This window comes from Siphateles boraxobius, unplaced genomic scaffold, assembly GCF_051911475.1.
Source record: "Siphateles boraxobius isolate OS27281-9 unplaced genomic scaffold, OSU_SipBor_1 97, whole genome shotgun sequence".
NCBI lineage: Eukaryota > Metazoa > Chordata > Actinopteri > Cypriniformes > Leuciscidae > Siphateles > Siphateles boraxobius.
The window spans coordinates 303,811-330,998 of NW_027509227.1; the positions used below are offsets into that span (position 1 = coordinate 303,811).

Sequence of the window (27,188 nt, forward strand, 5' to 3'; positions counted from 1 at the left end):
CACGAATTAAGATATTTGTGATTAAATCTGAGAGCTGGATCACTCCTCCATAGGCTTCTAAGGGATTGACACTTGTTCCCCGAAAAGTTATTAAAGACATCGTTAAAATAGTCCAAGTGACTACAGTGGCTCAATCTTAAGTTTATCAAGCGACGAGAATACTTTTTGTGCGCAAAAAACCCCCAAAAATAACGACTTTATTTCAACTATTGATTTCCTTCTCTGTGGGCTCGAGTGAGTTCACTAGTGTAACAGCGTATGATCTGTTGTTGTACGTCACACGCATCAAACACATGACCAGCGTCGGCCAATAGTGAGCCTGCGTGTGACGTAGCTCTACGCTATCACACTACGCTATCACACTACGCTATCACACTACGCTATCACACTACGCTATCACACTACGCTATCACACTACACTAACTGACTCGACGCCCACAGAGAAGGAAATGAGTTGAAATAAAGTCGTTATTTTTGTTTGTTTTTTTTGCGCACAAAAAGTATTCTCGTCGCTTGATAAACTTAAGATTGAGCCACTGTAGTCACTTGGACTATTTACAACGAAATCTTTAATAACTTGTCGGGGCTGGCAAGTTACGATCCCTTAAAGTAACACTATGTAGTTTTTCAACCTTCATAATATAGTTCCAAGACCCCTGTGATGGTACATCGACTTACAATAGGTTAAATGACACGTCTGCCATAGCCTGACGGGGTCTGTATCGCTCTTACTGGCACGATGTAACTTCGGCTTTCACTCATAAAGTCATAGCCTTTAAAGTCATATCCTATGACTTATACTGAAAAAATACTCCTTTTTACTGAAATTATTAATTTCTTATTCCTCAAAACATTAGAAATCACTTAAAAAAATCTTTATTGAGTAGTAAGTAGACGATAGTTATCAATGTCAAATGTATCAACTAAGCATAATTTACTCTTATGCACCAGCAGATCAACCAATGGTCATTATACAGATAAAAACACGCCAAGAGATTGATCCTTTTGATATAAAAGAACAATTATACACGTATATATGTAGCAACGAGATACATCACCAGGAACTTGCTTATTATTTTAAACCAAAATTATAACATTTAATTTCTCTAATGTTGCATGGATTTAAAAAGTCTCACGTGTACAAAGGAGGCTCGCGGTGGCGCCCTCTGCTGTCATCGGCACGTGTTTGCAAGATTCAGGAGTTAATAAGAGCAAAATCCACTCTGACTGAAGGCCTCAGAGAGCGAGGCCTAGTAGCGTGCGTGATTCGCTACTTTTGTTTTTGTACATTGAATGATCACAGCTTAATTTAGCCCCATCACCATCTGATTTATTTAGTATTTTCATTTGAATTTATATTTAGGTATAAATTATACACAAGTGCAGCTCTTTAGACTAAACCGAATTTATGCTTTTCTATATTGTGCTGAATCTGCCGAACTGAACTCTGCGCTGATCTAGCATGCGGGCTACTTCCTTGTTAGTGAGTCGGTGTGAGAGGGCGACAAGAAGTTTCAACCCCGCATAAGTATGTGTGGATTTAGCTGACATTTTTTATGGGATATTTCCCTTCCTAAATCTAACCAGGCGCAAAAAACAACCCGTTTAACACATCCCTCGGAGGACACCGCTATCCGAGCCATGGAGGTTGATTTAAAGGCTGTTTTGTGGCTGATTTGCTAAGTTAGCCTAGACTGCTAACACAAGCTTTTCATCACACACGCGAAACTAGATTATAACTCGAGCCTTTTATTGACATATTCGAGGCTTTTCAAGGATTTATCCGATTGTTGTGCATCGGGATGGTTAGATGCGATGGATTCGCTGTGATCTGGATGGGAACGGTCGCTTTGTGAACACATAAATGCTAGCTGTGCTAACTAGCGCTTAAAGTGGGTTTCAATGTTTTGCTTTGTTTGTACTGAAACACGAGTGGATAAAAGTGGGATATTAAATGCCTAACCCGGAGATCGTTCCCCGCGAGGGCCGAGGGAGAAGCCCGCCGTCACAAAGGACTCAGCGAGAGGCGAGACGGAGCAAGAGCCACCGAGAGAAGCACCGGGAGAAGGGCCGGTCCTCGTCGTCGTCCTCCAGGAGAAAGAAACACAAGCACGCCCGGGAGAAGCAACAACAGTCGTGGCAGCAGCAAGAGGTGGTTTACGATGGCGATGTGAGGACTTTAGTGGAATACGACGATGTGAGCTCGCAATCCGAGCGTTTCTCCGGGAGCCCTTCGCCCAGAACCGACACACTTTCCGTGGAGCGATTGAGCGAAGCCGAGCTTCAGGACTCAAGCTACGGAGGCGCTTCCACACCGGGAAGGAGAGAGCAAAACTCCTCATCACGGAGGAGAGATGGAACCGGTGCATCGGCGGGGAAAGTCCGGCAAGAAAAGGAGGTGAAGAGGATCCGATCCAACCGGGAGCAAGACGTAAAAAACCACGACAGCAACGGTAGAAAGCCTTCAGCCGCGTCCCAAGTGGATAAAAAGGACTCAAAGCGACATAAAAGCAAGTCCAAATCCGAGAAGGACCCCCCATCTGCGTATAGGGAACCGCCACAAGCTTACCGGGAAGAGCGGGAGGAGCTCCGGGCCTACCGGAGGAGCAGTCCGAGTTTCAAAGCAACAGATAGTCCCTACGGGACCTCTTATTCCTATGGATATCAGTCCCCGAACACAAACTACCCGTTTATTTCCCGGAGGAGCCCGAGGAGGGTGTCTCCCAGCTCGAACTACTACGGTCGGGAGTCTGAGTTGTACGGTGCCTATAACGTTTCGAAGTCCCCGAGCTCGTACTCGAGCAAGAGGAAGCGCTCGCCGTCCAGCCCGTACTGGCGCCGGTCCCCGAGCTACGGGCCCTACGAGCAGGGCGAGGTCCCCGGGACACGCTCCAGGAGCCCCTACAGAAAGTCCCTGAGCCCCAGCCCGGACGCCAGGTAAGAACGAGACTCATTATTATTTGGGTTTTTAGTTTTGTACGTTCAGGTCATCTCGTAGAGATCGTATTTACGAGTTGAACGCACATGAACGCCACCACAATGTCGTAAATACGAGTGGGAATCTCGGGATTTTCAAGTCCTGCTGCGAAGTTCGTATTTGAAGTGGGAAGTCATGTTTACGACTGCGATTCTGAATTATTTTTCTCAGAATTGAGGTTTAAACTGACAATTGTGAGGTAAAAATTTTAATTCTAAAGATGTCAGGCTGCAACATTTTCTTACAATTGTGAATTTATGTCACAGTTCTGAATTAAACTCGCAATTGTAAGAACAGTCAGAATTGTGAGATGATAAGTCGTTTATTTTTGTATTTAGTGGCAGAAACAAGCTTCCATACGATTAACTTCGACTCATCACTCACGAGAGTCTCGATTCGATTGTTCGAACCGACTCAAAACAACAACTTGTTTACGAATCGAACATCGCGAGTTCTTGACGACCACATGTTGCGCTTGTCACAGTAATATTCAATTATACAGCATTTACAAATCAGGTGTAGTTACTAACCCCAAGTCACTTTCGTCGGAGTAAGATGGCGGTGTACTTTCTCTTAAATATTTACACATAAATACAGCAAGGTTCTTAAACTCTAGTTCTAAGCAATGAAGAACAAAGATATGTGTGCCATCAAGTGTGCTTTGCTTTTTTATGTTTTTAGTTAATTTATGAAGCCACTGCAAACGTTATCGTTACATATCAAATATTATATTATGTGCAGGCAATTAGCTTACTTAGCTGTAATTAGAAAAGCCTGACAAATTCACTGCTAAATACTTGACGGTATTCCGCCATGTTTCTCACTGACACGGCCACAACTCATAAAGATCAGGGCCAGTTCAAGTTGTACTTGTGTACTACGAAGAGAGCGGGATTGTATGTTTTGCAAGGGTTAATAACTAACTACACCTGATTTGTAAATGCTGTATAATTGGATATTACGGGGACGAGCGCAACATGGGTTCGTCAAGAACTCGCAATGTTCGATTCGCAAACGAGTTGTTTTTTGAGTCGGTTCAAACAATCAAATCGAATCGGGTTGAATCAAATATTATGAATGTGTGTTTGTTAAAGTGTCATTCTTTTGAATAAATTTACCGTCAATAATTGAAACAAGCCGTTTGAAAGACTCGATTACGAGTGTCTTGTAAAACTTGCGCAAGTGGCATTTCTTTGTTTTCTAGGACATCTATCTTTTTAAATGAGGGTTGACGAATATACCGTAATCTGTGCCACTAATAAATTAAAATGAAAGAAACGCAACTTGCACTGTTTAACATATCTACTGTTTTTACAATAGTAAGCTAATAAAACTGTAGTACAAATGTTATTCTGGCAGAAACTACAGTTATCCTGCTCCATTTATATGCAGGAATATATTAACTTTTAATGTGTTAAAAATAATTGCCTGGAACTGTGAGAAGCATATAATTGTGTTTTTAATTGATGCTTTTCTCTGTCAGATACAAATGCAATTTTACAAGGATCTAAAACTAGTTTTATTTGCCTTGTTTAGCCTAACACTTTATTGAGAGGCCTGAAAACGGTATAACTCTAGTCCGCAATTCTTTCCAACTTTTAAGTTAAATTCATACTCTTGTATATAAATTGAGTTTGATATAAGAAGCATCTGAAATGGGAAAAACGCAGTTAATGGAAGTGTGTCAGATTGTGCGGTTTCATGTGTGTGTTATTGAAGACTACACAAACAGTTCTTTCTGTCTACTTTGTAGTTATTGTTAGCGCAGAAGTGAAGACATTTTATTTTGATTTGTTTGACCTTAAAACGGTCTTCCCACCCACTGTTGACTCTTTCCACATCCTATCAAGACTGTCACACACACACACACACACACACACGCACACACACACACACACACACGCTAGGGCTGCACGATATTGAAGAAAAATGCGATAAATCATTAAAGAATGTGATATTGGTTTTGCGATACGAGAATGCTTAAAGTACTTAAATTATCTTTTGAAATATATGTAAAATTATATAACCATCATTCGTGTTTCACATTCTGTTTGTGACATCTTCTGAAAGTGAACATCAGTGTTTTACAGTAGCAGAAGTGTTATTTTACATCAGTGTAAATCAAGGGGTTTCAGGTTATCCCACATTAGGATTATTTAACAACAGAAACTGAATAATCAGATGTAAAAATAAAACATTGCTTGGTTTTCACTGTATGAATTTATATATATATAAAGCTTCAAAAGTTATCTAGCCAAGAACAGTGAGTGATTTTCTCTTTGTTCATGACTCAAGTTATTCCAAGCCATTGCGATATGCATATCGCGATACGTTTGCGATATTTCAATCATTTCGATATATTGTGCAGCCCTAACACACACACACACACTCACACACACACACGTGTTGGTTGAGCTCATGTGAATATAGCGGGAGGTCGAGCGGCTCACACTGGAGGTGGAAGCATCAGACTTTGCTACGTATGGCCTCTGCTTTCTTATAATGTTTATAAAATATAGCCTACTAAATGTTCTGATTGATCTAATCTTGGGTTTATCTAAGCCCTGTGTGTGAAACCAAGCCTAAGTTTTATAAAGGACTCAGTCAGATGTTATTTTAGGCATAATGCTGGTTGCAATATAAACCAGATAGCCTATTATAATCTCATTTTGAGAAGCAAATGAAGTGCCATGACTACAGTCATAATGTGTCTTCATCTGCCTTGCTGTCAGATGATTAGACGACCAAATAGGAGAGACGGTTTGAAACTCAAGGTTCAGTCTGACAGCCGTACGTGTGGATTATCTCCCATTGGCCGCTTTTGTTAAGGGTAAATTGTTTTAGCATAAAAAGCCGGCATTGTGAAAAAGTTAAAACGCCTTAAGTACAGGAAACCAAAGTTTATCTGATCTATGTATTTAAATATTGCTTTGATCTTGAGAAAACATCTCCGGGGGCGGGGAGTTGACTAATGATTTTAGCAATGCATATGTATTTGTTAAATGTTTTTTATTATTCGCTCTTCAGATTGATGTAATAGCCAACCCAAAAATGGTAATTCTATTGAAGTTTACTCGCCCTCGTGCTGATCAGAACACGTACGCTAGTGTTCAAAATTTTAAGGGTCTGTCATAGTCGTGATTGTGAATAGTCATAGTGATCCATCGCTTAATCGCTGTGAACGAGGCTTAAATCATCATGAATGGTTAACACACACAAGAACCAATGATGTCTAACCTGATGCAATACTTTTCAATATAAGTGTATTTGAGTGTGATGAATAAACATGCGCATAATTTGTGGCATTTGCTTCTAACTCGGGAGAAGTGTTTTTATCGTTCATCAGCAGGAAAAATGGTTCAGAAAGGGATTCCAACTATTTTGTTCCTCTGTGGTGGTGTGTTATAATAGTTGTGGTTTCGCCTTAAACTCAGAAATTATTTTGACACAATTCTAATGCATGACTTCAGAAAACTGTGCACTTGTTGTATTGACTACTTCCTTGTTACTTTTACAGTGCTTGATTGTGATCATGGTTTGACAGTCACTGTTCCACGCTGTTTGCAAAAAGATTAAGCATGAAGGGATAAATCGGCCAAAAAAGAAAATTGTCATTTACTTTTCATATATATAGAAGACTTTAGTTAATCTTCTTAATGCAAGTTAAGATTTTAACTGAAACCCCTAAACTGAAAAGATCCAATAATGTCATAGGCATCATAAAATTAATCCATATTATGAATCAAGCATTTTAATCTAAATCTTGTGAAGCAATAAGATAGTTTTACAGATTTAAAGGGATAGTTCACACAAAAATGAAAATTAGCGCATGATTTATTGACCCTAAAGTCATCCTAGGTGTACATGACATTCTTCTTTCAAACGAGTACAATCAGAGTTATATAAAAAAATGTCCTGGCTCTTCCAAGCTTTATAATGGGAGTGCATGATACCTGAGAATTTGAAGCCCAAAAAAGTGCATCCATCCATGATACGAGTAATTCATTCGACTCCATGGTGTTAATAGAGGCCTTCGGAAGCAAAGTGATGCGTTTGTGTTAGAAAAATATCCATATTTATAACTTTACGGCAGTCGGAGGAGTAGCCTAAGCTTTGACATCGATGCATTCGTGTCTGCCGAAGCTAGTTATTTTAGTCTATAAAGTTTTAAATATGGATATTTTTCTTACACAAATGCATCGATTCGCTTCAGAAGGCCTTTATTAACCCCCGCAGAGCTGTTTCGAGCACTTTTATCATGGATAGATGCGCTTTAATGGGCTTCCAAAAACATATACCCATTCACTCCCATTATAAAGCTTGGAAGAGCCAGGACATTTTTTAATATAACTCTGATTGTATTCGTCTGAAAGAAGAATGTCAGAATCATGGGTATTTAACTCATTCTGCTGTTGCTCTCTCTCTCAGGCGTACGGGAAAGTCCCGCAGCAGGAGCCCGTACACGTCGACACGTCACTCTCGGTCCCGCAGTCGTCATCGTCACTCTCGGTCCCGGAGCCGGCCCTCGAGTCTCTCTCCCAGCACACTGACCCTGAAGAGCAGCCTGGCCGCCGAGCTCAGCAAGCAGAAGAAGGTGAAAGGTGAGAGACAAACATAAATTACTTAATTGGGGAATTGAAAGCTGATGACCCGGGTCTGTGGTGGAGTAGTGAGTTTGACGTGGTGTTGTTAAAGTACCGACTTCGATACCAAGTCGGTACTGAAATATTTAAAATGTGACGCTTTGAACGCAATCATAAACACCTCTGATTGGCCGTTGTGTTCTCAAGCTCATCGGATATGTCTATGATTGGCTACAATGATCAGCGCAAATGAGCGTTTGAGAGTTTTGAAAGCACAAGCAGGACCGGTCCGATGATAGACGCCTACTTTCAAACGCGTGTGTGTGTGTGTGTGTGTGTGTGTGTGTGTGTGTGTGTGTGTGTGTGCTCACTGCAGAGCATCAATGATGTATATTTACAACATGTTTTTGAAGCGCTGATCATTGTAGCCAATCGCAGACCTATCCGATGAGCTCGAGAACACAACGGCCAATCAGAGATTTTTATGATTCCGCTCAAAGCATCACATTTTTAAAATTTCAGTACCGACTTGGAACCGAAGTCGGTACTTTTGACAACACTAGATTGACGTAATTAAGCTCGAGGTTCTGTGGGGTCGGACTGGATCAAGTCCATTCCTAGAGCTTCCGAACAAATCTTTGGGGTTTGGGCTGATGTGGCGGTTACCCCGTGAGTCCTAGAGCTCCTCCTGTACGATTTTAGGGAAAAATCTGGTCTATTGGAGACGTCAAATATATTTCTTAGGCTCGCAGAAAGAACACCACAGACACAGTGTAATCAGCATGGGATACACCGGTGTTTTGCCGGATGAGAAGTTTATCTATGTATCTTTTTTACACTTTTAATTCCTTTTATAACAGTTTTAATTTTCCTCGCTTTTATTTTTTCTGATTATTTTTAATTCATTTCAGCTTAAAGCACTTTGAAATACCATAGTGTATGAGATGTGCTATAACAATAAACTTGCCTGATCTTGCTCAAAAGCCGCTGAAGCCGCTCGCGTCAAAACCTCCAGCAACGCCTCGACCCCGACCAAAGGCTCGTCGTCCTCCAGCGCTCCTCAGCCCAACCCGGTGTCCAACCACACACTCAAGAAGACCCGGCCGCCCTCGCCTCCACCTGTGTGTGAGAAAGGCCCCAGAACGCCCGTGTCCAGCCAGCCTCAGTCTCCTGTGGACCGACCCAAGAGGAGCACAGACGCCTCGCTGCCCGCCAGAGACACCAAAGGGAAGGAAGACAAGAAGAAAGGAGGACCGGTCCTGCAGGTGAAGGAGAAGGAGCGAGAGAAAGCGGCTGTTGCCTCTCTTCCACCGGCTCCCAACAACCTGGATCATGCGGACGGAAGCGACAGGTTTGTTTTCTAAATTCATCTGTGAATAAATCGGAAATCGATAAAGAGTACGTCTGAATATTTCGCTCACAGAGCCGTAAAGAGTACCTGAAAACAATACTTGAGTAAAAGTACAAGTGCCTTACAGTGAAAATGACTCCATTACATGTCAGCAATTACAAACGACTTGAGAGTCTTAGAGTATCTGATTTTAACATTACTTCAGGATTTTATTTAGGGCTGCAACTAACGATTATTTTGATAATCGATTAATCGGACAATTATTTTTTCGATTAATCGATTAATCGGATAGAAATTAAATTAGATTTTTATAAAAAACTAAATAAAACCGTAAATCAGGGTATTTATGTGTAAAAGTGTACTTTAAAAAGTGCAAAAGCCACACATTGAGTTTTACTAATATCAATATTTGCATTGTTTTTAATGATAATTGCTGATGGCAAGTTGACAAACATGATTATTGTTAAAAAAATGATATCCAACATATTATGTTTTAACACAATTTTTGTTAAAACAAATTTACACAGACATGTTGTTCAGATGTGAATATCTGAACTAAAAACAAACTAAAAACATCTAAAATATATAATTCATTTAATTTTTATTTAAAATTAATTATATATAAGGAATATAAGGATAAAGAATATAATATATATTATATATAATATATAAAAGAATATAATATAAGGATAAATTGATTAAATAAATATAGAAAGACTGAAAACAATTGTGTGAACGTAGAGCCGCAGTAGATCGCGTTTGAAAAACAATTAAAACTTAGTAGACAAATGCTATAAAAAGAGAACGGAATGGAGGAAACTTTACCCAGCAAGCTAACAGGCTTGAGTAAAGGACAGGAGAAATTATGCATTAGTGCACAAGCATTCGCTGAAAACCACTGAGTACAGTGACTAAAAAACAATATTTTACTGCTGCTGTTATTAACTGCCTTTATATTTAGTGCTTCGCTTTGTGAAGACCGTTTTAATTTAACCTATTTCTGCGGTAGCGCTATTTTAATCCATCACTTACGTTGCGAGCGAACTGATTGCGCAACCTGATGCTCGAGACAAAATACAGACATCCCAAGATCCCGGAAGTCCCGGGAGTCTCCCGCATATTGATTGCGGCTCCCTGATGCCCGCGAAATAGTTCAAACTCCCGAAATCTAGAGCGCGCAAGCAAGAGCGCGCATGCGAGACAGAAGAGACTGCTCCAAACCGTGTAGCGCGCGCGCTCGGCAGAGCGCCTGAGGGAGAGAGACCTTGCGTGTGTGTGCGTACCAGTAAACGCTCCCCGTAACGTAAGCAGACCAACTAATCGATAATGACATTCGTTGACAACGATTTTCATAATCGATTATAATCGATTTTATCGATTAGTTGTTGCAGCCCTAATTTTATTCATACTGAATGTTGGCTGAAAGATGCACTAGTCCTGGACACCTAAGGCCTCGTTTACACTGTCAGTGAAATGTGACCCAATTCCGATGTTTTGCTCATATGTGACACAGATCGGATGTGTTCTATGACAGTGTAAACTGGAAAAAAACGCATGCATTCGGATATTTCGAGATCGGTTTCAGGCCTCGTTCATATGTGGAAATAAATCAGATATAAATCAGAGATGTGCCGATGCGACTGTCATGTAAACAGGCAGATCGGATTTTCTGAGGCATTAGGCTACGTCTCCGCGGTTTAATGACGAGAGAAACCTCGACGCGCATCTGTGAAACGTCGTGTCGTCGTAGGAGAGGAATGTGGACACGCGTTGACAACATATCAAAAGGTTGGGGTTTGCGGTGCGTATCATGCACACACAAACTATTTTTGGTGTATAAATGGCACGTGAAATTAAATTGGTGCTATGGATGCGCAATTTCATGAGATCGTGTTGTATGTTCCCACCAATCCTGAGATCTCTCTGCAATGATGGCGCTTTTCATCCTCCGCTTCAAAATCATGGTGATGTTTGGCGAACTTCACATATATCGCAAAGCTAGAATCAAGCATGTTTCGCGTTCGTTCATCTGTGCAAGAACCCCCTTTAAGCATGCGCGATGTTTCAGGTATGTCAAGTTTAAACGCATGAATCGGATACGGGTCACAATTGAAAGAACGTGTAAACGGTAATATAATTTTACCACAGGACGTCTGTAATAATAATGCCCAATTCGCACGGGATAAGAGATCTCAAGTAAACTAGTTGTCATGTGTGTATTACGCTGCTTCCTGAAATCATGTGCGCAAACGCATTTCTATAACCTATATTTGTATATATAAAACAGTTAGGTCAGGTCGGATGTATTATATATATTCAGATTGTATCATGTTGGTAATAGGCATTTATCTAACACTAAAATAAGTTTTGTGTCTCTAAAAAGTGCTTTCAACCTTTTTAAAAAAAAATCTGAGTTGTATGTGGAAAACACTTGAGTTCTGCCACAGATCGGTCCCAGCGTCTAGAACGCAACTAAATGCTTTTTCAAGTGCCTCCATACTTTAAAAACCACGGGAAAATACTTTTAAACAGGAAATGATGGAATATTTACGTACATATTTACAGCGGGTCTATTCGCACGGGATTAGCATTACCTGAGGTCATTTTTCCAGAAGGTAAAAGTTGGAGTAATATTTACTGATATTGTCCGTAATGATTACTGAGATCGATGCACATTGGGACGGGACTAAAATCACGGAGAAGCTCTGGTAATAATTACTTTACTACTAATAATTACTCCATGTTAAACTGATCCAGTCCGAATAGGGCTTTCGAAAATCGTAAAACTGATGAAGAGTACGTCTGAATATTTCGCTCAGTACTTTGTAATGATCTCCCTAGGGGTGGGAGATGTGACAATTTCACTAAATGAAATTTATTTCACTATAATGATGAAATTGTTGTTATTAAAAATAAAATAAGATACAGTAGTCAACATTTGAAGTGAATCAAAACCTTTTGCAGATGTTACTGTTTTTGTTCATGAACATAAATTTACATCTGCATCCTAACGCAAGCTACTACTATTGTCAACACACTGTCAAATGAGCATTTCTAGGAGACAAAACATGTAAAATTATTAATATTGCAAACTGTCGAAGATACGTGCCATCAGAGTCAGGCGACACAAACCTGTTTCAAGACTTGAAACAATTAAGAAAAATCAGAAACTAAGAAATGTATTTTTCTATTAAGATATTTATTTTGTTGAGAAAAAATGACTGTAAAATTATTAAAAACGTGAAGTGTTTGTCATGTTCTGACAATAAATAGCAGTTTAAAACCACAATTAATGGTCTGGTTTCTAGAACTTTCACTTAGGTAATATATAAATCTCCCTTTAAACTTGGAAGAAATATAGATTTGACCTTTATCGCTGATAATTATTGATATCGACTGATATGAACATTTTATCGTGATGTTCGTTTTTTTTTTGGCCATATCGCCCAGGCCTAGCGTTGTTGTTGTTGTTGTACTGTGCATTGTTTTTGATACTTTCACTGATGGCTTCCTTTTCTTTATGTCAATAGCTTGAAAGACTCATCAGCAACCACAGGGAAAAAAACCTACAAACCAGAAAGGAAAGCGCGTGCGCTGCTCTCAGACCTGCCTCTTCCCCCAGAGCTCCCGGGGGTCATTCCCGGCTCCCCACACAGCCCGCCGGATGACAAGAAGATGCACATCCCACGCAAGAGACCAAAGTATGTCGCCAAACAATCTCTTCTCACATTTTCTCTGTAGCAAATGCAAAAATCTACTTCTCTGGTTGCATCGCAGAATTTGCGGTCCCCGGTTTGGAGAGATCAAGGAAACCGAGATCGACTGGGGAAAGCGGTGTGTTGACAAGTTTGAAATCATTGGGATCACTGGGGAAGGTACTTATGGACAGGTGTACAAAGCCAAGGACAAAGACACTGGTAAGGATGTTCTCAAACGTCTGCATGATGCATTGAAATAAAATAGATATTGCAATATGGCTTAGTGTGATTTTTCATCAAGCAGGCTGAAATTATTTAAATAAATATATATGCTACAGGTTTTTATGAGCTCATGAGCTGCACGCATGTAAATGAACACAGTGCCGAGCGTCTCTCTGAAACTGGCAGTGCATATTTTTATTTTCCGGCAACCCATAAAAATAAAATCTTGATAGGTTACTTTTTGGCAATGAAGAAACTGACACACAAATATTAGTATTGTAATTTTACAGTAAAATTAAATTAATTTCATTACTTGTTTATTTTACAGTACAATAGTATTATTACCAAATTTTTTTTTATTTAGTTTATTTTAATTTTAAATAAATCATAAAATTGTAAATTTCACAAATAATTATCACCCCGTTGGGTCCTTAAAGGGTTAGTTCACCCAAAAATGAAAATGATGTCATTAATGACTCACCCTCATGTCGCTCCAAGCCCGTAAGACCTCCGTTCATCTTCAGAACACAGTTTAAGATATTTTAGATTTAGTCCGAGAGTTTTCTGTCCCTCCATTGAAAATCTATGTACGGTATACTGTCCTTGTCCAGAAAGGCAATAAAGACATCATCAAAGTAGTCCATGTGACATCAGTGGGTTAGTTAGAATTTTTTGAAGCATCGAAAATACATTTTGTTCCAAAAATAACAAAAACGACGACTTTATTCAGCATTATATTGTCCTCCGGTTCTGTTGGGGATCCGTGTTCAGTGACGCCGCTGACGTAAGACGAGCTGACGTGTATCTGGTGCGCCCGAGCTTCGTTTACAGTCTGAGGGAGACGCACGCTGTAAACAAAACAATCTTTGCAAACATGTCTAAGGATTTCCACACAGAGGAAGACTTGCATTTTTTTTAACCAGACATATTTATTTGAACCCGAATACACGGACGCACCAGATACACGTCAGCAGCGTCTTACGTCATCAGCGTCACTGCGGACTCGTGAACGCGGATCCCCAACAGAACCGGAGGACAATACCATGCTGAATAAAGTCATCGTTTTTGTTATTTTTGGAACAAAATGTATTTCCGATGCTTCAAAAAATTCTAACTAACCCACTGATGTCACATGGACTACTTTGATGATGTCTTTATTGCCTTTCTGGACAAGGACAGTATACCGTACATAGATTTTCAATGGAGGGACAGAAAGCTCTCGGACTAAATCTAAAATATCTTAAACTGTGTTCTGAAGATGAACGGAGGTCTTAAGGGCTTGGAGCGACATGAGGGTGAGTCATTAATGACATCATTTTCATTTTTGGGTGAACTAACCCTTTAAATCTTAGTTTTAGCAAATTTAAAGCCATACAAATTCTTAAATGTTATAAAAAGTCTTAATTATTATAATTTTAAGAGGTCTTAAATTTGGGGCCTGAAAAATAGCATTTTCTTTTCATCTTACCTCTGTATAATGCCGAATAAAGTCGTGTTTATTAGCGCAGTGCTGCTTTGATTAGATGTAACCAGGGTAACCAGCATATTAATGCTGATCTATAATAATACAAAAATATATAGTGATATAATAATTTATCATTTTGACTCATCCCTTTCCATATAAATGGTTTAAAGTCTGAAATGTGAGGTTTATCATTTTATAAAACAGTTTTTTTTTAACTGTACAGTGGTTTTTACAGTCATTTTATGGTTTAGTATGTTACCATAAACATTGCATATTGTATTAATTTTATTTGTGCATGTCTTCAAAATTTCAGTTTTAGAAGACATTTTGTAAGTAGAAAGACTGTAGAGTAGACCATATGATATAGTACAAGAAAATTTTAGTTTTTTTAGTATTTTATTGTAAAACATACTCAAATAATTTTATTTGGACCTTTTGAACAATATTATTTCAGTGAAGCTTTTCCTAAATCGTTCAGCCCTAAAAGGATTTTGCCATTTAATAAAACGGCAAGTAACACTTGCCTTCAGAGTAAAAAATTATTTCTCAGGATTAACTCCACAAAATCAAGCCATCACTCTCGAATAAATCACTATGTGCTAAAATATATAAGTCATTTGGTGGAAACTCTTAAAAAAAAATGTATATCACTATATATATTGCAAAAACTATCACAATGTCCGTTTTTTTTTCCAATATTGTGCAGCCCTAGTCAATACATGCCATGAAAATAGAACTGTAGTCTTCTTTCTCTGTGCTCAAGTTCACTGTGACCTTAAAAGATGTGTATGCTAACGCAGTCAGAGACCATTAATCTCCTCTGGTCTTGTTTCTTCAGCGGAGTTGGTGGCTCTGAAGAAGGTGCGCCTGGACAACGAGAAGGAGGGTTTCCCCATCACGGCCATCCGGGAGATCAAGATCCTGCGGCAGCTCAACCACAAGAGCATCATCAACATGAAGGAGATCGTCACCGACAAAGAGGACGCCTTAGACTTTAAGAACGACAAAGGTATGGCATTGAGAGCCAGCGATAAAAGACGGGTTATTTCCAGAGGTTTTCCTCTTTCTGTTGGCGTTATCAGGGTTTGAAATTAACTTTTTCACTCATGGCCAATTTTGCTATTAAATTAAGTTACCGGCCATTCAGATCGTCTACTAGCCAAAAAGAAAAAAAGGGAAGTAAACATGCATACATTATTTATTTATTTATTTATATATATATATATATATATATATATATATATATATATATATATATATATATCATCTCCTCTCTTCCTCTTTTATCCTCGTCACCACAAATGTGTTTTAGGTGGACAGATCAATACAGTACAAAGAACATCAAAAAAATTTAGGATGTTGGAAAATAACAATGTTTTTTCTGTTAACCAAATGCTTTTATATATATATATATATATATATGGCTAGCTACGATAGTCAGTGTTACACCGTGTTCAGTCGCAACACCAGTTTCATCACTTGCCCACAAAAAAAAAAAGTTTAAAGCCTTAAAAATATTACGCATGACCCGTTAAGTCCTGCCTATTGCACACACACACACACACACACACACACACACACACACACACACACGACCCTCAGAAAAGACGCGCGTCAGTATCGAGTTCTCTTTCGGGCTTGAACAAACCATAACAAATTATGCCAAAATGTTATTTTTGTCGAGTGTCCTCATAAAAGCAATCTTAAATTATTTAAATAAAGTCTTAAATGAACGTAGAGATTTGTGAGAAAACGGGGCGCGTGTCAGATCGCGTCTCTGTCAGCAGCGGCTGGTCTTAAAGTGTCATTAATGTTAATCAAAGGACAAAGGTAAGAGAGTAAATGACTCAGACCCGGCGCCAGGAGGATTATTATACCGGTAGCCTAATAATCACGAATGCACTCCGCTATCTTTTAAAACCTCTCCGGCGAACGGCTTCTTCACGCAAAAGAAAAACTCTTCACGAAGCGCAGTGAAATTCAGTGACTTATGGCGTTTCCTGATGGATCATGTTTGTTAGTTAACTTCATTTTATACGTGCAATTCACGCGAGACTGCAGCGAGTAGTCAAACTTTATTAATGAAACAGAAAATCAGAGGGAATCATTTCTTTAATGTATTATTATTTATTTGTTTTGTTTTTTTTACCGGTTGGCCGGTCAACGGGCTGACAGACAGGACTGAGCAGGTCATATTTAATATGAAACAAAGTCTCAACTTTCAAATTTGGTCAGTCAAAGAAAATTAAACAATAAATAGGCCTGCCGTTTTGTGGCTCTTTAATGTGTAGTGACAGATTGCCTCAGTTAAAGCCAAGTTCAAATCCACCGAAGTTAAACTCCTAACTCTCCTGACTGCTTTGTGGGACAAAAATGGTGGATTTTGATTGGTCAGAACATGTCAATCAAACTCCCTAAGAAGGATGAATTGACGCTAATTTAAAAGTGACAGTGAAGTGCACACTGCCGCACCAGCTTTTTATAAGCGATGTAAAAAAAGTTGCTTCGTTTTCAAATTAGCACCAATCCAGGGCACAATAACAAAACAGCGCTGCTCCGCACGATCGCACCATTATGCAAGCCTGTGCAAACGCACAAATTTTACTTTTGCCTTTAAATTAGCGATTTAAAAGCCCCCGCCGGTGATACCGGTATTACCTGTTGTCACGCGTCAAAAAAACGGTGGAAAATATCCTCACTGTCACATCTCTAAAATATATATATATATATACATATATTTATTTATTTATTTATTATAAAAAATAAATATATATATTATAACATTTTGTTTCATAGATTATTTTCTTATTATATATATATATATCTTATTCAGTTCTTATATATCCTGTTAAATTTTTATACATCCAGCATCTCCTCTCTCTCTCTTTTATCCTCATCACCACAAACGTGTTTTAGGTGGACAGATCAATACAGTACAAAGAACATCAAAAAAATTTAGGATGTTGGAAAATAACAATGTTTTTTCTGTTAACCAAATGCTTTTTAATCTTCACTATTGTTTCAATGCAAATGAACAAGCGCACCGTTATTTGTTGTGTAGTGACGTGTGTGTTCAAGTAAGCCAGAAATGAGCCGATTCTGCGCAATACGCTGTATTTAATATATCATGATGACTCGCAGATTTGTCTTGCATGAACTTCCCCAGCAAAGTGAGTAAACATAATAAGTAACACGCCAAATTGGCCAGTGATTTAACTATGTTACACATGACAGTGGAGTTTTACCCACAATTGGTGGGTTGGCGGGTGTTAATTTCAAACCCTGGGGTTAATGAATGTGTTTTTGTCTCACAGGGGCGTTTTACCTGGTGTTTGAGTACATGGACCACGATCTGATGGGTCTCCTGGAGTCGGGCCTCGTGCACTTCAACGAGAGCCACATCAAGTCTTTCATGAGGCAGCTTCTGGAAGGACTGGATTACTGCCACAAGAAGAACTTCCTGCACAGGGACATCAAGTGCTCCAACATCTTACTCAATAACAAGTCAGTGCAGAACAGATTCACATTGTTTCATATACCCTCAGATGTGAATGAGGAAATTAGTCCAAATCATCGTCAAGTCACCTTCATTTATACAGCGATTTCAACAATGTAGATTGTTTCAAAGCAGCTTTAACGTGATAATAGGAAATTAAAGTAACAGAGATTGTTTTGGCTTTACAGCAGCTCTAGAATAAAGTTATTGTCCAGCTAAAGTTAGTTTTTGATTGATTCACTTCCATTGCAAAGATCACTAGTCATTAACTTAGGGGCCGCTAACACGACACCGTTTTAACTGAAAATAGAAAACTTTTAATGCGTTTTGGAGGTTCATTTGGATGACAACAGTGTTTGGTGGCTCGAGGACGCAAACTTTGAAATGGATTCCAAGGTGCAAGTTTTGAAATGTTTTGAAAACGTTATCATCTCCGTGTAAACTTCAAAAACGTGAATCTGCGAACATAACATGAAGATACAATGAAAGTTGTGTTCTATCAAATCTAACATCTGATTGTTGCCTAAATATGTGCGTCAGGGTTTAAGAGCATTTCACAACAATTTCAGCTTCAACCTGAGTTTTCCAAACAAACTTTGACCTTTTTAAGCAAACCAAAGTCAACATGCAAAGGAAATTTAACACAGAAGAGTGAATGAGCCACTTAATATATAGTTTTATTTAGGGATGCACAATATATCGGCCACCATATCGGTATCGGCCGATATATGATCAGTTTTAATGTTATCGTTATCGGCCCGATAAGGACTCAAATATGGTATACACCCTCAGATATGAATAAGGAAATGTACTAATCATTGTGAACAAACTTTCACTGTATCTTCATATATCATCTGATTTGTGTGAATTTGTGCCGTCCTGCAGGGGTCAGATCAAACTGGCAGATTTCGGATTGGCTCGTCTGTATAACTCTGAAGAGAGGTACGTATCATCCTGACCTGATTCAGCGTGCAGTTCTGAGTTGTGTAAACTGAGTAGAGCTGAGTCTGACTGGGTTTGTCGTTCTCCAGTCGACCCTACACCAATAAGGTGATCACTCTGTGGTACCGCCCCCCCGAGCTGCTGCTGGGAGAAGAGCGTTATACGCCCGCCATCGACGTGTGGAGCTGCGGGTGAGCCAGCACTTCAAACATGCCATGCCATCAGTTTGGGCTGCATTATATATTTATCTACAATAGTGTAATTATTATTTCTTAAAGGAGGAGTTAACTTTTTAAAAAACTTTTGCTGATAATTTACTCACCCCCATGTCATCCAAGATGTCCATGTCTTTCTTTCTTCAGTCGAAAAGAAATTAAGGTTTTTGATGAAAACATTCCAGGATTTTCCTCCATATAATGGACTTCATTGGGTACCAAACGGTCCAAGGTCCAAATGACAGTTTCAGTGCAGCTTCAAAGGGCTTTAAACGACACCAGACGTTGAATAAGGGTCTTATCTTGCGAAACGATGAGTCTTTTCAAAAATAAATAAAAAAGTTTAAGTTTTATAAGCACAAATACTCGCCTTGCTCTGTTCTGTGATGCACGTTTGTGACTCTCCTGTTCGTTGAATGAACGAAATGACTCGAAAAAAGATTTGTTCATTTTGATGAACGAGTTCGAACAGGAGAGTCACAAACGTGCATCACAGAACAGAGCAAGGCGAGGCGAGCCTTTGTGCTTATAAAACAAACTTTTTTATTTATTTTTGAAATGACGATCGTTTCGCTAGATAAGACCCTTATTCATCGTCTGGTGTCGTTTAAAGCCCTTTGAAGCTGCACTGAAACTGTCATTTGGACCTTGGACCGTTTGGTACCCAATGAAGTCCATTATATGGAGAAAAAGCCTGGAATGTTTTCATCAAAAACCTTAATTTCTTTTCGACTGAAGAAAGAATGACATGGACATCTTGGATGGCATGGGGGTGAGTAAATTATCAGCAAAAGATTTTTAAAAAGTGAACTAATCCTTTAAAATAAATAGCAGTTGAATATAATAGTTTGGGCTCTGTTAGGCTTGCTACGATTGTCGGTGTTACACGATGTTCAGTCACAACACCGGTTTCATCACTTGTCCACCGCGGCAAAAAAAATTCAGTTTGAAGTGTAAAAAATATTTAAAGAAATTAACACAGTATCCGTTGTTTTTCTACCGATAGACGATTAATCAGAATGATGTCTGTCAATACAATAACAGATTATTCAGAATGATATCTGCCAATTCTTATAGAAGATTAATATCTACCGGTAGCAGATTAATATCTACCGATCTAGCCGATTATTCAGAATCTAAATATATTTTTTTTTCTCAAGAAAAAAAAATCTCTCCCAACTAATGCTGTAAACACTACAGGGAACCCTCTCATTTGGCACATTACTATAATATTAGAGGTTACAATTAATAACAGAGCCCAAACTACTATACTCAACTGCTATTTATTTTAAGATATAATAAATACATTCAAACATAAACTGAAATGTCTGCATATATCTCAGTTGCACAAGGTAGTTTTCATAAACCAATGATTAAATTTCATGACCAATATATTCAAACGTAGATATATAATTAAGTCAATAAGCTCCTCTATAGTGTTTTTCATAGCTAACTATTAAACTGTAGAAGTAAATTTCCCAATTTAGATGCCCCCCCCCCCCATATCATGCAGCCCTACTGTTTATAGTATAATCACTCCAATTTTCACCTTAAGTCTTTCATGTCACACAGGTGCATTCTGGGAGAGCTTTTCACAAAGAAGCCCATCTTTCAGGCCAATCAGGAGCTAGCACAGCTAGAGCTCATAAGGTAACAAGAGTCAACATGTAAAAAACTTCCCTGTTTGGTTTAGTGTTTAGAGCGGAATCATAAACGCCTCTGATTGGCCGTTGTGTTCACCAGCTCATCGGATATGTCTATGATTGGCTACAATGATCAGCGCACTGGAGTGTTTTAGTTAGTTTTTTAGAAAGCACAAGCAGGACCGATCCGCTGATAAACGCCTGCTTTCAAAAAAACTCTCAAACGCTCCCGTGCGTTGATCATTGTAGCCAATCGCAGACATATGCAATGAGCTCGTGAACACAACGACCAATCAGAGGTGTGTTTGATTCTGCTCAACAGCGCTCAAAGCATCAAATTTTTTAAATTTCAGTACCGACTTTGTACCGAAGTCGGTACTTTTACAACACTAGTTTTGTTGGAGATCCAGACTAAACGGGTTGAGATTCGCTAACATTTATACCGGTGTCCAATCCAGTCGTATCTGTGGAAGCCCTTGCCCTGCCGTGTGGCCAGACGTGATCAAGCTGCCCTACTTCAACACCATGAAACCAAAGAAACAGTACCGGCGAAGGCTAAGGGAAGAGTTCGCCTTGTGAGTAATCAGAAATGAAACCAGTTCAGTCTGTTAGCTCAGAACTACAGTGTGTGAAGGGTTATAGCATATACAGCCAAACCAAAAATGATTCCGACACCAGATATAATTTTTGATATTTTTTTACTAGTGCAGGACACTATAGTTAATTTATGTAAGTGAGGAGAGCAAAATAAATAAACTGTGACATATTATACCCGAAAATTCTTCATACAACGACTACCAGTTACATTTATATAAATTTGGGACCAAAAATGATTGGGACACTTCGAGCTGATCATGTTTTGCTGAAGTGTTTTTTCTTTAATAACTAATGCACCTTTTTACAGCACAGACTGAACAACATGTAGCATTGCTTGGTGATTGGTTGAGCTAAATTGGTATTATCTAATTGTGTAGTTAAATTGAATTGCTGTCAGCTGTTAAATTTAATTCATGTGTGAGAGTCTAACAGAAGGACGGACAAAACCAGTGAAATATCAACTGATTCTTGTCATATTTTATTACCATTTTCTAAACTGTAGCGAATAAACTGTGATAATGTGAGAAATGTTGAAGGTGTCTGAATACAGTAAAGGGATAGTTCACCCAACAATGAAAACTCTGTCAGTATTTACTCTCCCTCAGCGACGACAATACTTTTTGTGCGCAAAAACAAACAAAAATAACGACTTTATTTCAACACTTCATTTCCTTCTCTGTGGGCGTCGAGTCAGTTAGCGTAGTGTGATAGTGTAGAGCTACGTCACACGTAGGCTCACTATTAGCCGACGCTGGTCATGTGTGTGATGCGTGTGACGTACAACAACAGATCATACGCTGTTACACTAGTGAACTCACTCGAGGCCCACAGAGAAGGAAATGAATAGTTGAAATAAAGTCGTTATTTTTGTTTGTTTTTGCGCACAAAAAGTATTCTCGTCGCTTGATAAACTTAAGATTGAGCCACTGTAGTCACTTGGACTATTTTAACGATGTCTTTAATAAGTTTTCGAGGCCGGCAAGTTTCAATCCCTTAGAAGCCTATGGAGGAGTGATCCAGCTCTCAGATTTAATCACAAATATCTTAATTCGTGTCCCGAAGATGAACGAAGGTCTTACGGGGTTGAACAACATGAGGGAGAGTAAATACTGACAGAATTTACATTTTTGGGTGAACTATCCCTTTAATGTTTGACTGTATATGAATATGCGTTTGCTTTATTTGACTCTTATGATGCCTTCAAGTTTTCCTGGGAGGTTTTAACCAAGAAATCGTGTGATTTTTGGTCAGAAGAAAATGGAAAGATCTCTTTTTCCATTTACTGATAAAGACGGGATCCTTTTTAGTGCTAATAATGCGATAAAATAAGTATTAGTGTAATCGATGCTTTATCTGTTTTATTACTCACATGCTGCCACTGAGAATCAATGGAAAAGTAACTCCTCCCCTCATAAACCAGCTAAATTAGTATTTTGTGGCAAGCTTTACAGCGTTTCTTCATTACATTTATTTGCTTCTACCATGATTCTTTAATTGATGAACTTCCTGTTTGCAATGCAGAAATTCCCAGTGGCAATAACACCATTGTGGAGGCTTTTATGTGTGCATAATTCATGAAAATGATTATTGCAACATAATTTGAAGGTAGCATTAGACATTAAATTAGATTAGAAAAATGTATTTTTTGAACCTCAGTGATATCTTTGCAGTGACTGTTCATTTCAATATTTCAGTATTCCTCTGATGGCCCTGGATCTGTTTGACCACATGTTAGCGTTGGACCCGAGCAAACGCTGCACTGCAGAACAAGCTCTCAACAGTGACTTCCTCAAAGATGTGGATCCGGCCAAGATGCCTCCGCCTGAGTATGAGGGATTTTGTTGTGTTTTTGCTTTCATCCAGTGTGCAATGCGGCTGTTTCTGAATTTAAAAGGTCTACAAAGATTCAAAGTGCTGATAAATAGTTAAATGCTGTGTCCGAAATCAAATACTTCCCTAGTATATAGCATGTGAAAAACAGTACGGCAAAAGAATAGCATCTCTGATTACATAGTTTTCAAAAAACAGTAGGAGAAAAGTACCCTGATGACCTACTACTTCTGAGTGTGCATACGATGGACACTTTACTATCCCATGAGGCAACAGGAGAGGATTTAATGAATGACAGTGAAGCGACACAACTGATGCTGGTAGGTCACGTGACCGTAACAACATGGTGGATGTAGTACGTCTGAATTTCATTCATACTTTATAGAACATACTTTCTTAACAGTTGTGAAGTAAATTCAAACTCAAATGTAGTACCTACTCAATATGTGATTTCAGATGCTGCATTTGTCTCCCAAAAGAAAGAAGTGATTCGAGAGTCGAATCAGTATATAATAAGAGTCGTCAGTAATTCAGTCTCACTTCCTGATTGAACCTGCGTAGGTTTATATCTTATTTGCATAATTCCAGTCTCTGTCCTGATTGGCTGAACAGTGTCTCTTAGCCCCGCCCTCAAACACTGTAGTGTATCTGAGACTGGAAGAGTTTGGTTTGTTTTGTTCATGTCAAGAAGACACTGTTTTCTGAGATTGATACAGTAAAACCCACGCCATCGGTACTGTTCGTATCACTGTGTGTCAAGAGCTGAGACTCAGATATGATGATGAGCGTTTGGTTTCTGACACGTGCAGCTCTCATAGAGGCGGGTCTTAGAGAGACTGAGAAAAGAGCTGGTGCTACAATGGTCATATGAGAAAATTAAAGTGTTTTTTGACCTTGGATGCATGTATCCTTATTATAGGAAAAAAGAAAACAAAATTATGAACGCTTAAAACTGCAGAATAGGCGCATATTGATTAGTGTGCTAAGAGGATTCTATGCTTTAGCTATTAGTTCTTGAGTACATTTTTTTTTTAAGTAACATTTTTAAAAAACTCTTTAATAAATAAATTAAACCTACACTGTATCTATTTCTTGTTAAATATGTCATTGACATTTCTTTGTAAAATTAACTTAATTGTGTATTTCAATTATTCCATAATTTCGAATAATGGTTTGGAAAATACTTGTATATATTAATATTTTTTGTGGTCTTCTCTGTGCCGTGATCTGATCTCTGCTGCTTCTCTCTGTAGTCTCCCTCTCTGGCAGGATTGTCATGAGCTGTGGAGTAAGAAGCGTCGGCGGCAGAAGCAGATGCCGGAGGATCTGACGGCTCCTAAAGCTCCCCGTAAGGAGCTCGGGCTGGATGACAGTCGCAGTAACACTCCTCAGGGCTTCCCTGCCGCTGGAGGACTCAAAGGCCCGAACGCTGCCAATACTGCAGCCCTGCTGGGTGAGACATCAGCTCACACACTCCACAAACATGCGCCCTAAGATTAAACCGGGCAAACACTGCGACTTATTATCGTCCTTTATGATTGTTGCTTGTCAGACTGTACGAACATGATCATCGCTGTAGGCCATGTCACACTGTAAGATCTCAGTTATCATTAATGTCACACTGTAAGATCTCAGTTATCATTAATGTCACACTGTAAGATCTCAGTTATCATTAATGTCGCACTGTAAGATCTTAGTTATCATTAATGTCACTGTAAGATTTCAGTTGTCATTAATGTCACACTGTAAGATCTCAGTTATCATTAATGTCACTGTAAGATCTCAGTTATCATTAATGTCGCACTGTAAGATCTCAGTTATCATTAATGTCACACTGTAAGATCTCAGTTGTCATTAATGTCGCAATGTAAGATCTCAGTTATCATTAACGTCGCACTGTAAGATCTCAGTTGTCATTAACGTCGCACTGTAAGATCTCAGTTATCATTAATGTCGCACTGTAAGATCTCAGTTATCATTAATGTCACACTGTAAGATCTCAGTTGTCATTAATGTCGCACTGTAAGATCTCAGTTATCATTAACGTCGCACTGTAAGATCTCAGTTGTCATTAACGTCACACTGTAAGATCTCAGTTGTCATTAACGTTGCACTGTAAGATCTCAGTTGTCATTAACGTCACACTGTAAGATCTCAGTTGTCATTAATGTCGCACTGTAAGATCTCAGTTGTCATTAACGTCGCACTGTAAGATCTCAGTTGTCATTAACGTCACACTGTAAGATCTCAGTTGTCATTAATGTCGCACTGTAAGATCTCAGTTGTCATTAATGTCGCACTGTAAGATCTCAGTTGTCATTAATGTCGCACTGTAAGATCTCAGTTGTCATTAATGTCACACTGTAAGATCTCAGTTGTCATTCATGTCGCACTGTAAGATCTCAGTTGTCATTAATGTCGCACTGTAAGATCTCAGTTGTCATTCATGTCGCACTGTAAGATCTCAGTTGTCATTCATGTCGCACTGTAAGATCTCAGTTGTCATTAATGTCGCACTGTAAGATCTCAGTTGTCATTAATGTCGCACTGTAAGATCTCAGTTGTCATTAATGTCGCACTGTAAGATCTCAGTTGTCATTAATGTCGCACTGTAAGATCTCAGTTGTCATTAATGTCGCACTGTAAGATCTCAGTTGTCATTAATGTCGCACTGTAAGATCTCAGTTGTCATTAATGTCGCACTGTAAGATCTCAGTTGTCATTAATGTCGCACTGTAAGATCTCAGTTGTCATTAATGTCGCACTGTAAGATCTCAGTTGTCATTAATGTCGCACTGTAAGATCTCAGTTGTCATTCATGTCGCACTGTAAGATCTCAGTTGTCATTCATGTCGCACTGTAAGATCTCAGTTGTCATTAATGTCGCACTGTAAGATCTCAGTTGTCATTAATGTCGCACTGTAAGATCTCAGTTGTCATTCATGTCGCACTGTAAGATCTCAGTTGTCATTAATGTCGCACTGTAAGATCTCAGTTGTCATTAATGTCGCACTGTAAGATCTCAGTTATCATTCATGTCGCACTGTAAGATCTCAGTTGTCATTCATGTCGCACTGTAAGATCTCAGTTGTCATTAATGTCGCACTGTAAGATCTCAGTTGTCATTCATGTCGCACTGTAAGATCTCAGTTGTCATTCATGTCGCACTGTAAGATCTCAGTTGTCATTCATGTCGCACTGTAAGATCTCAGTTGTCATTCATGTCGCACTGTAAGATCTCAGTTGTCATTAATGTCGCACTGTAAGATCTCAGTTGTCATTAATGTCGCACTGTAAGATCTCAGTTGTCATTAATGTCGCACTGTAAGATCTCAGTTGTCATTAATGTCGCACTGTAAGATCTCAGTTGTCATTAATGTCGCACTGTAAGATCTCAGTTGTCATTAATGTCGCACTGTAAGATCTCAGTTGTCATTAATGTCGCACTGTAAGATCTCAGTTGTGATTAATGTCGCACTGTAAGATCTCAGTTGTCATTAATGTCGCACTGTAAGATCTCAGTTGTCATTAATGTCGCACTGTAAGATCTCAGTTGTCATTAATGTCGCACTGTAAGATCTCAGTTGTCATTCATGTCGCACTGTAAGATCTCAGTTGTCAATGTCGCACTGTAAGATCTCAGTTGTCATTAATGTCACACTGTAAGATCTCAGTTATCATTCATGTCGCACTGTAAGATCTCAGTTGTCATTAATGTCACACTGTAAGATCTCAGTTATCATTAATGTCACACTGTAAGATCTCAGTTGTCATTAATGTCGCACTGTAAGATCTCAGTTGTCATTAATGTCGCACTGTAAGATCTCAGTTGTCATTAACGTCACACTGTAAGATCTCAGTTATCATTAACGTCGCACTGTAAGATCTCAGTTGTCATTAACGTCACACTGTAAGATCTTAGTGTGACATTACAGTGCGACGTTAATAACAACTGAGATCTTACAGTGTGACATTAATGACAACTGAGATCTTACAGTGTGACGTTAGTGTGGCGTTAGTAATAACTGAGAGCTTACAGTGTGACGTTAATGATAACTGAGATCTTACAGTGTGACGTTAGTGTGGCGTTAATAATAACTGAGAGCTTACAGTGTGACGTTAATGACAACAAACGTTAATGACAACTAACTGAGAGCTTACAGTGTGAC

General features: G+C 38.9%; 1 protein-coding gene across 1 annotated transcript in view; it reads left to right on the forward strand.

Annotated features, from left to right (window-relative positions):
- Window positions 1-1,231: 1,231 nt before the first annotated feature.
- The window catches only part of cdk13 (cyclin dependent kinase 13), a 32,075-nt gene continuing 6,118 nt past the window's right edge, over window positions 1,232-27,188 (forward strand). The window contains exons 1-13 of the mRNA XM_077224973.1: window positions 1,232-2,937; window positions 7,406-7,578; window positions 8,545-8,911; window positions 12,442-12,612; window positions 12,689-12,828; window positions 15,135-15,305; window positions 17,611-17,800; window positions 18,678-18,734; window positions 18,824-18,925; window positions 20,522-20,599; window positions 21,051-21,167; window positions 22,884-23,015; window positions 24,273-24,472. Coding sequence (XP_077081088.1) covers window positions 1,955-2,937; window positions 7,406-7,578; window positions 8,545-8,911; window positions 12,442-12,612; window positions 12,689-12,828; window positions 15,135-15,305; window positions 17,611-17,800; window positions 18,678-18,734; window positions 18,824-18,925; window positions 20,522-20,599; window positions 21,051-21,167; window positions 22,884-23,015; window positions 24,273-24,472 — 2,881 coding nt within the window. The 5' untranslated portion in view covers window positions 1,232-1,954. The remainder of the gene's footprint in view (window positions 2,938-7,405; window positions 7,579-8,544; window positions 8,912-12,441; window positions 12,613-12,688; window positions 12,829-15,134; window positions 15,306-17,610; window positions 17,801-18,677; window positions 18,735-18,823; window positions 18,926-20,521; window positions 20,600-21,050; window positions 21,168-22,883; window positions 23,016-24,272; window positions 24,473-27,188) is intronic.